Source organism: Corylus avellana, chromosome 5, assembly GCF_965113065.1.
Source record: "Corylus avellana chromosome 5, dhCorAvel1.hap1.2, whole genome shotgun sequence".
NCBI classification, from domain to species: Eukaryota; Viridiplantae; Streptophyta; class Magnoliopsida; order Fagales; family Betulaceae; genus Corylus; species Corylus avellana.
In genome coordinates, this window is record NC_142494.1 from 9,264,909 (window position 1) to 9,276,332 (window position 11,424).

The 11,424-nt window shown below is 36.5% G+C and overlaps 1 protein-coding gene across 1 annotated transcript; it reads right to left on the reverse strand.

The window, feature by feature from the left end:
• Window positions 1–3,319: 3,319 nt before the first annotated feature.
• LOC132180970 (acyl-coenzyme A oxidase 3, peroxisomal) lies at window positions 3,320–9,121 on the reverse strand. Its single transcript, XM_059593988.2, has 13 exons — window positions 8,453–9,121; window positions 7,619–7,736; window positions 7,405–7,512; window positions 7,098–7,270; window positions 6,877–6,976; window positions 6,635–6,709; window positions 6,322–6,452; window positions 5,578–5,713; window positions 5,380–5,499; window positions 4,368–4,514; window positions 4,183–4,287; window positions 3,991–4,092; window positions 3,320–3,737 (listed from the first exon to the last, which is right to left on the reverse strand). The coding sequence occupies exons 1-13, from the start codon at window positions 8,923–8,925 to the stop codon at window positions 3,489–3,491; spliced, it is 2,037 nt and encodes a 678-aa protein (XP_059449971.2). The 5' UTR covers window positions 8,926–9,121; the 3' UTR covers window positions 3,320–3,488.
• Between the last annotated feature and the right edge of the window lie 2,303 nt (window positions 9,122–11,424).

Consider the following 11,424-nt stretch of genomic DNA (forward strand, 5'->3'; position numbering starts at 1 on the left):
AAATAAGAAGCACTTAGTATACGTACATAAATCCTAATAGTTAAGCTGACTTCATATCCAAGTAATTGTTAGCTTTTCCTAAAACCAAGTAAAGTTAATTAACCCCCAAGTTAAGTTACATATCTATTCGTAGGATTGACTAATTAAAATTATCACTGCTCTATATTTATACTTAATTCCTTGCTAATCAACATATATGATTTGCTTAGTGAAAACGCAGTTAAGCATTTAGTAAAATCATGATTTGATATTTAAAATCTAGCTTTTTAAAAAATGCTTCTCATCGGGCGGTGATTTGAAAATATTAACTTTGTAATGTTTCAGACCGTTAATTTTTTTGTTTATTTTTAAATTTTTTATAAATTTTAATTTTTTTCATCTTTGTAAATCACCAAAATAGCTGCATGCATTATCAAACAATTTATTTTTGAGAATGCATGCAACATGCATGTTTATTTATCTCAACATATATGAATGCATGCATGCATGCATTATTCATTAAACAATTTGTTTAATATTTTCAAAATGCTGCATGCATGCATGCATCTATTGTTTAATGCATGCATTCATTAAAGAATTTTAATTTTTTTCATCATCAAATTTCTGAAACAATTTATTTTTAAATTTTTGTAAATTTTTAACAATTTTGTAACGTGTTAAATTGACACATTACCAAATGGTAACGTGTCAATTTACCACGTTACAAAATTGTAACGTGTTAAGTTAACACGTTACTAAATTGTAACGTGTTAATTTAACACATTACTTTTTAATAACATGCCGACTGCACACGTTACTAAAAGATGACGTGTTAATTTAACACATCATCTTATGGTAACATGGCAATTTTAGCACGTCATCAAATGGTGACGTGTGGAAAATGACACGTTATTAATAATTATAATAACGTGTCGGAAATTAACACGTCACAATATTGTGACGTGGCAATAACTAGTGAACAGTTGTCACATCACTAAAAGCTCATTTTTTTTGTAGTTCCCCTTTATCCGTCTATTCATAGTGTAAAGTGCTTCAAAAGCTACAAGTATATTATCTGTAATCAGGCGTCCTAGAATGAAAGCACTCTGATTGGGAGATATAATATGTGGCAAGATTTTCTTCAGACAATTAGCCATCACTTTTGAAATAAGTTTATACAGCACATTGCACAAACTTATTGGGTGAAACTAAGTAATACGAGAAGGGTTTTTTGTCTTGGGTACAAGTGCTATATATGTAGCATTAATAGCATTATCAAATTGACCCTTATTTAGAAAATCCAACACTGCAGAACATGCCTCAGGTTGTACTGTCGCCCAAGACTTTTGGTAGAAACATGCCACAAAGCCATTCGTGCCTGGGGACTTTAGGGGTTGCATTTGGGCTAAGGCAACTACCACCTCTGCCACCGTATATTCCCTAAGGAGGGAATTGTTCATTCCTTCTGTTACACGGGTGTCCAGCCCCTGGAGACTTTCTTCAACCCCTTGTTTCTCTCCTGCAGAAAATAAGTGTTGACAAAAATTACTAAAAGCTGCACCTATCTCCTTGGGTTTCTTCCACACCTTTCCCTCCTCATCAGTAATAACCTGGATTTGATTTATTTTCTTTCTATGGCTAGCCCAAGCATGGAAAAAAGGCGTATTCTGATCACCACGTTGATACCAATTTTGTTTTGCCCTCTGTTTCCACTTCACATCCTCTTGCTCCAGAATAAATTCTATCTCATCTTGCAACTCCTTTATAGCTCGCAACTTATCACTACTTTCATCCCTATGTAAGACTTCAAGTTGTTTTCTTATTTCCTTGAGCACAGTCAAATTGCCCAAACTTATGCCCACTCCATCTCTTCAACCCAGTTTGGCAATTTGCCAACTTTGCACTAGCCATATGCATTGATGACCCTCCAGCTTCTCCCCTCTCTCACGCCTCCTGGACCACTGTATTGAATTCTTCATCCAACATCTAGCTAGCCTCCACCTTAAACCCTCTTTGATAATACACTCAATCAGCTTGCAGTTCTGGAACTTTCAAAAGGAAAGGTTTATGATCTGATGAGCATGCCGCCATCACCTGAACTTCTACCTCCTTATTCAAGTCACACAATTCTCTGTTAGCCACTGCCTGGTCCAGCCTCTCTTTGATAAAAAGTTCCATCTGTTCTGCAGTTAGTCCAGGTAAATTTGGATCCCCTAAACCCCAAATCACTTAGTTTGCATTATATTCCTCAAGAGCTACTCGAAATTGTACCATATATGATTCATGTCTCAAAGGACCCCCAGATTTTTCTGACTGTTCAACTATTTCGTTGAAATCGTCTATACACAACCAGGGAAGAGGAGAATAATGCTGCAAGTGAGAAAGAAGGTCCCAAGATTCATGAATAATGCCGTTTTGCACAATCAGGATGACCGTAAAAACCTGTAAGCCTTCATGAATGTCCACTCAATCCTGGCTTTTCTTTTTTCCACAATAATACTAAGCCTCCACTACGCCCAACAGCCTATCCACCATGCTCGCCGTCATCCTAGCTCCCTATCTCCGCCCTCCTCGCACTGTTCCGTCCACCACGCACCGGCGTGTGGGTACCAGGTGTTGAAGCGTGGATCGCACTTGCTGGAGCGTGTCTTCCACGCGCTGTTCAGTGAGTTCTATCTTCTGTGGCCCGGCTGCTACTGTTTCTTGCTGGTTGTTTTGCTGTGTTTTGTTTATTTCTTCTATATTTCTATTGATATTTGTATTTCTGTTGTTTTTTGCTATGGGTTATTGTCTCCTTGTGCTGTTTTGGTTAGATCCAAGTGCGGAGATTTTTGTAACCGAATTTGTGTTGGTACCTCTCTTTTATACAGTCCTTTCTTCGGACTTTGACAGTACATCTTTGGCTTCATCCTCCTTTCAGTGGATGCTTCTGGTTCCAATTGGGGGTTCAGATAAGTTCACCTTAATCTGTGCTCATTTTGATTATGTAACCGCTTTGTGCGGTCCTTTAAGAGAACTGAATCACTTGTTTGACCCATTTCTTACTCTTCGTAATTATTTATGTATTATTTTAGTTTGTTTTGGATTTGTTGTTGAGAATCCCACCCCATTTTCGTTTTTGGGATTACTCATTCTCTCTTCCTTTTGGATCAAGAATGGGAAGGGTCCTTCCTTGTAACTGTGTTCCTTATTCAATTAAAAAAAAAAATGACTGTTCACTCAGGCTCTGGCAACCTAATGAAGTTGGACAGTAAATCTCTCTTAGATGCAAACGAGCTTGAGCAGGAAGTGAGAGCCAATCCTTTTCTAGTCTACAGTTTAGGGACATCCAATCTTCATATGTAGACAATTTCACAACAATTTTATTAATAAATAGTGATACGGTAGCTCATCCATTACTACATTTTATGCAGAAATGTTATTCAACCTTTCTTCCTGCCGCAGCAGATAGCCAAAAGCAGTACACATTTTGTCTCAGCTAGACATGAGAGAGCATTGTTGCACCCTAACTAGTGCTGAACTGAAGACCAAGCATTTGCATCAATCCAGTTAAAAGCTATAGGGCTCAGAAAAGCACCAGGGATGCCAAAGGAACTGACCACAGCAAGTGCATGTGGTCGTACTTCACTACACAGTTTTGTCACTTCTTTCCTGACTGCCGCAGCATGATCTGTCGATAAGTAGCCATATCTTAGGAAAGCAGCATCTTCTTCCAAGCAAATCAAGGCATACATGGATCTCAAGAGACTTAAGATATCCTGCAGGAAAAGCACAAAAACATATTCAGCAACTACATTAGTAATTTATTTGCTATCAACAAAACCAATTCCCTTTTCATCCGATTTTACATCTATAGTAAATGGATAAACTATACTTAACCCACCTCAATGTACATAACAGGACAATAAAGAACTGATTTTAGAGATCCAATACCAATTAAATATCCTCACAGAATTGATCAAAGCAGAAACTATTGCAGACAATACATAAGAATCAATTATTAAGAATTACCTTCAGTGAACCAGCAGGTACAGTGGCCTCAGCCTCTATAAAGGTTTGCAGTAGTGCACGTTCTGTGAAAGCTCTACCCAAGTCTTCCGCTAGCTGATAACTCTGGTGCAGATACGGGTAAACAACAATATGAGAGAGAGAGAGAGAGAGAGAGAAAAAACTGCAACTTCAGTAACAGAAGCAAGTTCTCACCAAAATGAAGGCATACTCTTTGCTTTCTCCCTGTGCTTGGTATTGTGATATTTCAGCAGCAAATCGATTCAGTAAATCCCGCTCTCTTAAGCATAATGCGTCATTCTGATGTAGACAAGTGGTGAGAAATCTATAAATTTAAACATCACTAACACGGTGCAGGAAAAGTAGCTAAATCATATTACCTGGAATTTGCTGCACCTAAGGGTAGAACTTGTAAGCTGAGATGGAATGACAGGGCATGGATTATTCATGTGTTCTAACCCCATTCCTTTAAAAGGTTTGTTTCTCTTCTTAGCTGCTATGTATTCTGCAAGCAGTGCCTTGCTGACCTGAGTAAGCATATTTATCCAATCAGTTTAACTGCTTCAGACAGAATTCCACTAAAGTAAAACAGAGTAGTATAATACTTAAATTTAGCAGGATAATCTTCTGTAATTCAAAGTATAAAAAATTAATAGCGAATTAAACAGTAAATATTCTTTTTAAGTGTTGTTCATTAGTAATGAAAGTATAAATTGAATCACATAATTAATGCTTTGTTTGTTTCGACGTAAAATGAAAGTAGATTAGCACATAAGCAATGGTCCTGTGGTTGTACGCTGATTTGAAAGGAAGAAACTCAAATTCGAAAAATAGTTTATGGTTTTAAAAAAGGAAAACCATTTTACAGAAATTAAAGAAGCTTTTCTGGTTAAACCAAAAATGTTTTCTGTTTGACTATTATTTTCTATCCCATCAAACACCGCAAAATACAAAAAAAAAAATTCAAAAACTCATTTTACGCCGAAACAAATAGAGCCTAAGATTCAACCAATAGTTATGAGCTATGGTCAGTTCCAGATACATTACTAATTGATTAATGGAAACTAAGGGATATGTTAACCATAATGAATTTAGAAACAAGTTCAACATCGTTGTGAGAACGCAAAGCCCAAGCTGGCTCCTTGCAGTCACGACTGCATGAATAACACTTATGAAAGGCCACCATTCTACCATCCATTTAAGTAGATTAGCACATAAGCAATGCCTCACATGCCATGAACCATGTCCCTTTGTTTGTTTTGTTTTATTTTGAGGTCACCCTCCCAGACAACTCATGTCAGAAACCAACATGTCCATTCTTTGTGCAGTAAATTTCATAATGGAAAAAAAAAAAAAAAAAAAAAAAAAAAAAAAATAGTATACTTGATATACCTGCTGCATCAGAACATTGTTGTCACCCTCAAAAGTGGACTGCACATCATATTCACTTTTCATATGACCGATACGATTTTCAGTCTTCAGACCTTGTCCTCCACAGGCTTCACGACATTCCTGATACATTCATTAATTGAATTTTAGTGAAGTCAATTTATAGATATAGCCAACTTCAAATATAGTTGCAGTTCTGACCTGAAGAGTTCTCATATTGTGCCAAGTGAAAGTTGCCTTGTATGCACTTGAAATGACATGGACAATTTTATTAAACTCCGGTGTTCTCTTCACATATATCTTTTTCAAGTCATTTCCAGCAAAACTCATCGCATATCTGTAGCCCATGGGAAAAAATAACAATAAGTCAGAACAATGTCAGTTGTTACAGTACAACAGTTAACCTAATTTACATACCAAATATTACTAAAGCCATCAGGCCATTTATATTCATGATCTAAAAGCTGAATGTCAATTATTTACTATGTATGAGATAGAAGATGCTTACAACAAAGATTAAGCCCAACTTAATTTTTCAATGAGATAACGCTTGGGATAAATCATCGTTTGTGTCACAGAAGCATTAAGGCTATTTCACTCCGATACAGAAAATACCAATAGCATTAGGATGGTTGTATCCAAAACCATAAGTGGAATGTTTATAAATCACTATGCTCAATAAGAAGGGACTTTACTCCAAGATCAAACACCAACATACTTAATCGCTTACAGAAGAACTGTACTGTACTATCAATTTAACCCCTCATATGTTCACACAAAAAATGCAAGTAAACTAACTATACAAGGCTTCCCAGACCAGGAAAGCTAGTTACAGTATGAAATTATACCTCATGCATTGTAATTGGAAGAGCAGGAGAGAAGTTTCTATCATAAATGAGTTTCAAAAGGATTTGGTTACCAGAATGGCATTGATCATATACATACGTCTTCGCAAGCAGAGGCAACAGTCGACGTTGATGACTTGGGTAATCAAGCAAAAGGACTTCAGGCCCATTTGGTGTGACAGAGAAGGCCCGCCTTGTCAATGAGTACCTTATGGCAATCGCTAAGCTGATCTGATAGGAAAAGAATGATATAATATCAATGATAAACAGAGTTTGCTAGAAGTTGCATGAACCCCACAATTCCACATTTTTTTTTTCATTCCATCTTCTTTTTGGTAAGCCACAATAACACTCAAATGCAAGATTGGCTTACATGCAGAAACAGCTAACCATGCTTCAAATATATACATTACCTTTGACGAATAAATTGCAGCAAGTGCAATATTCACACGGCCTGATGTCAAAGGGGCCAAGAATGCTGCAAATCTCTGAAAAAAGCAATTACATTTGAGGGAATGTTCATAAAATATATAATTAAATCACTAAACAATATCTGCTGCTATATGATAGAGAGAACATGGCCAGCCAAACCAAAAAGAAAAGAAGTAGTTGGATAATATAATAGAAGATATTATCTATTTGGAAAGATAATCACCTGATCTGGGTTTTCTATTGCACTTAAATATTTCCCATCTGGTGAAACATCAGCTACTGAATTCAATAAATTCTCTCTAGGGATTCGTACATTGTCAAACCTGAAAAACATTTTCAAAGATTTGAGCTATATATTTGTACTGTATATTGGATAAAAGAATTTCATAATGACAGTTATTTAAAGATAATGTAATGTCTAGCAACAAAAAGTGTAATTATTACCAGATTCGACCGTTGTCAACACCATTTAAACCAATTTTATGACCGCAATCTGCTATTCGAATGTTTGGACAGACATTTCCATCTGCATCCCTAATCTGGGCTATAAATGCATGAACTCCTTGATTCTTCCCATTTATATTGAGCTGAGAAAAGACTATTGTGTGTGTCGCATGCTAAACATCAATAGAAGAATAGTGTGTTAGTGTAAACAAATATGAAGCAGGAGTTGTATAAGCAGTAGAGTAAACATTGATATGGGACAAGAAAGAGAAATGAATCAAGAAAATAAAGTTCAAAAAATCATTACTTTAGCTGCCCCCCCGATCCAATACTTCTGAGCGGATTCACAGGGAGTGTTAATGACAAACTCTCCAGTGTTAGAATCATAAGTGGTGACTGTTTCAATTCCTCGAACCTAAAATTATTAGCCCAGGAAACAGTTAGTGAAAACTAACAAAAGAGTGCAGAAGGTAACATGAACAGGGATGACTTCCCAAACTAATTAAACAACCTTCACATACATTACTCCCATGCCCCAATTCAGACATCGCAAAGCAACCCTTAATCACATAATTTTCAGTGTCCCTAAGCCACTTGTCATGATGCCGCTTTGTGCCAAAGAACTGGATGGCACCACCCCTGTAAAGAGACAATGTAATGAATCTAAAAATTCCTTCTTTGATAATCCAACAACCATATCAACTACAACTGACAAGCCCATGCCCGTAAATTATGTTCAATAACTGTACTCATTTTTCTTTTACCAGTTCTTAAGCAACCAAATGGAGGCTAAGGCGCGCAACAAACAGCATTCAGTCTCAACCGGTTCAAAAACCCCATAATCAATGAACAAAAATTCTATTAGGCTGCAGTTAGTTGCATACAGTTGGATTCTTCTGTTTTTTCTTTTTCTTTTTTTGTTTTGGTTAAATTATATTTGAAAAAAAAAAAAAAAAAAAAAAAAAAACCACTTGGCTCTGCCCGCAAATTTCATACAATCCTGATCCAGTTCCACTCATTCTAAAGTCCATTGCAGCCAAGAATCTTTAATCCCAAGCAAACAAAAACCAAAAGTTAGACACACTAAAAGCGAATAAGTTTGATATAAATATCATTTATTTCAAAAGCTTACAATAATTGAAAATAAAGAATTAAATTATTTTAATTAATAGTCTAACAAGCTTCCAGAATATAATTGAATATACATTTACTTAGATACCTTGTTAATCGCAAAGTTAAGGTAATGGCAAACATAGAATATAATCATTTAATTAAATATTATAACAATTTTCCTAAGCGCAAAAACCCAAATCAATTCAGAGCTCAAAACACTCGTTATTGGCGAATTAACATACCACAAGAAGAAATGAACCCCAAGCTTAACCGCGAGGGAGTGATCGTAAATCCCAATAACCTCATAGAACGCGAACCTCCTCAGCTCGGCCTCGGGCCCTGTCTCGGTGAGCCAACCCTGATAGACCCCCTTGTCCTGAAGATACTCAATCCGCCTCATGGTGGCCTCCCGTTGCTGCTCCATGGACTGGTTATAGTCCGGCGAGACGAACACTTTAGCTCCGCGCTGCAAAGGGTTGAAGAGGCGGCTCTGGGTCATTAGGCCGAAGAGCCAATCGCGGTCGGCGAGATGGTGAGAGTCGAGGAGTCCGCGCATGTCAGTGGGGTTGAAGGAGAAGGGCTCGTTGAGGTCGGGGGGGGAGTAGCCGACGCAGTGGTTGGGCGAGAGAGTTGTCGGGGCTGGTGGGATCGGGGCGGCGAGGTGGAGGAGGTGGTTGCGCAGGACCTTGGCTCGCCTTGCGACTTGGTCTTCCATCGTGTGGGCGGGTGGGTGCGTGGGGAAACTGGGAAGGAGCGCTTTTATCTAGGCTTCTGAGAGTGGAAGGGAAAGGTTTTAGGCGCGCGGGGGGTGGGTGGATGCGTGCATGTGGCGTTTGTAGTTGATGCAGAGATAGATGGTTGGGGTGCCACGCGCGCTGCCCGAGGAGATTGCAGGTGTTCGTTTCCTGCGGCTTTGTTTTCCATTAACTAATTCGTGGTTTTCTTCCTAGGATTTTTGTTTGGGAAAAAATTCACTTGCTCTACATACTATGGAAGAGAATGTTCGGAATTTTGTTAGAAATATGTAAGAAAAAATTTATTTTCAATTTTTAAAAAAAGAAATATTTTATGACCTTTTATAAAATTTTTTTAAAAAAAAGTCAAAATAATATTTTTAAAGTTTTTTACTAAAAACATTATTTTTATTTGTTTAGCACAACTTTTTAAGTTCCTAAGACGACTCTCCTCCAAATTTTATATTGTGAATATTCATCAATAAAAAAAAAATGGTTAAAAATAAATAAATCCTTAAAAAAACAGGGGTTGTACCATGTTCTTCTCTTTCATCTTGTGGAAGTTGAAAATGTTAACTATATCCTCAAGAGGTACCTCAATCGATTGTAAAACACGCCAAATGAAGCGAAAGTCACTAGTTCGAATTCCTCATCCTACTTCTCTTGTGTGGACATGTCAAAAAAAAAAAAAAAAAAAACTTTAACTATTTAAATAAATTGTAATGAATTATAAAATTAGAGTTCAAACTAAAGAGTTCTGGTTTGATATCATTTCATTTAAATGAAAAGGATCCAATTAGGCAAAAAAGTATTAACATTGGGACAAAATTGTCCTCATCTTTTAAAATTTGGACAATTTTGTCTCAGTTTTTTGTCTAACTGACTCCTCTCCATTTCATTAAGGACACAAATTTCCTTCAACAAATTACACTTTAATAAGTGACAAGTGTCATTCAACATTTTTGAGTTTCTAAAGAATTAATGTTTTGATTTCTAGGATGATTGTTTGGGTTTCTAAAGAATTAAGTGTCATATCTTGAATGATTGTTTTCCCATAAAAGTCACTTTTGTCTTAATAGGATGGATCCTAAGATCTACATTTGGTCTTATTTTATTTATAAAAAGATGAATCTGTAATCTCCGTCATATTTTTACGATAAATTACATTTTTAATTTCTCTCAATCCATACTTCTAATTACATTTATATTTCTAAATTACAACTCACACTACAAAAATTAAGCAAATAGAGACGTTTGCAAAGTTACATTTTTCGCCCAAAAAACTTATCTATTTAATTAGGGACGTTTAAATAGTGACATTTTGCAAATATCCTTATATATAATGACTAGAATAAAATTTAGGGACATTTGAACAGTAAAAATGTTCCTAGCAAGTGACATTTTTGCAAAAACATCCCTTTTTGGAAGGGGACGTGTAAATAGTAAAATGTCACCTTCTAGAAGGTGATATTTCACGGTAGTTCGAAACTTCGAATTGTCTTCTGTGTTAGGTTTAACCATTAATTTGAATGAAAAAGGTTACACGTATCTAGCACATGTGTTTGCGACGTTTTTTGTTTGATTAGTGTGGTCCCTATTTATATGAATATGCTTAATAATGAAAAGAAAAAAAAAAAAAAAATAGAGTCTATTTTCTTAGGGGTGGCCGTATGCCCACCCCTAGGACAGAAGGCAGCCAGCCCCACCTAAGCCTCATCTTGGCTCACTTTGCGGCCACCCTCACCTAAGACACTCAGGAGAGAAGGCGGCCACCCTCACCTAAGTCTCATCTTGGCTCACCTTGGGTTAGGTATAGTTACATAATTTTATCTCTCTTATTATTTTGGTATAGAGAAAACAGTTTATACTTACGCGAATAATATATGTAAAATTTTTCATCTAAAGCTAAGAGCTAAATCGGACGCAAAGAGGCAACTCAAAATATTTTGATATTTTAGGGTAATGCAGGCACAAATAAAATGATAATTTAATGGAACAATATATAATTTAGTCATGATTTTAGTAAAAAGACATGTTGTAGACATGTTTTAAATTTGAGACAAATTTTTCAAGGAAGAATTGACCATCTATGTGAACAACCCTTTTATTCTCGACTTTTTGCTATGTCCAGCCTATAATGGACACCCACGATTCCTATTAACGTCCTTTGGATGGTTGTTGTAGGCGATGGTGATGTCATTCACCAGCAATATTAAACGCCTTAGACGGTGTCGCATAATATATATATAATAATACAAACTCCATTCCTTCCTTGTCGGTATCCATACACTCCATACCCTTTTTGGTGCTCAAATCATCGGCCGTTGAATGGTGCGGTGATTATCTTGATTTGAGTGCAATCCTATGGGTATGATTGGCAGTGTTTGCCAATGGAACGACTGTAATAGGCCTCTTTCTCAATCTAAAAAAAGAATACCTTCGTCTCAAAATTAATTTCAACATTCTTACTTTTTATACTA

Bases quoted from the DNA above. Each gene is read 5' to 3' on its own strand.
- LOC132180970 (XM_059593988.2), bottom strand. From the start codon at position 8,925: ATGGAAGACCAAGTCGCAAGGCGAGCCAAGGTCCTGCGCAACCACCTC. The intron at 5,500-5,577 runs GTCAGAACTGCA...TGAATGTATCAG, and splicing joins ACAATATGAGAACTCTTCAG to GAATGTCGTGAAGCCTGTGG. The intron at 4,093-4,182 runs GTGAGAACTTGC...TATCTGCACCAG, and splicing joins AAGAGTATGCCTTCATTTTG to AGTTATCAGCTAGCGGAAGA.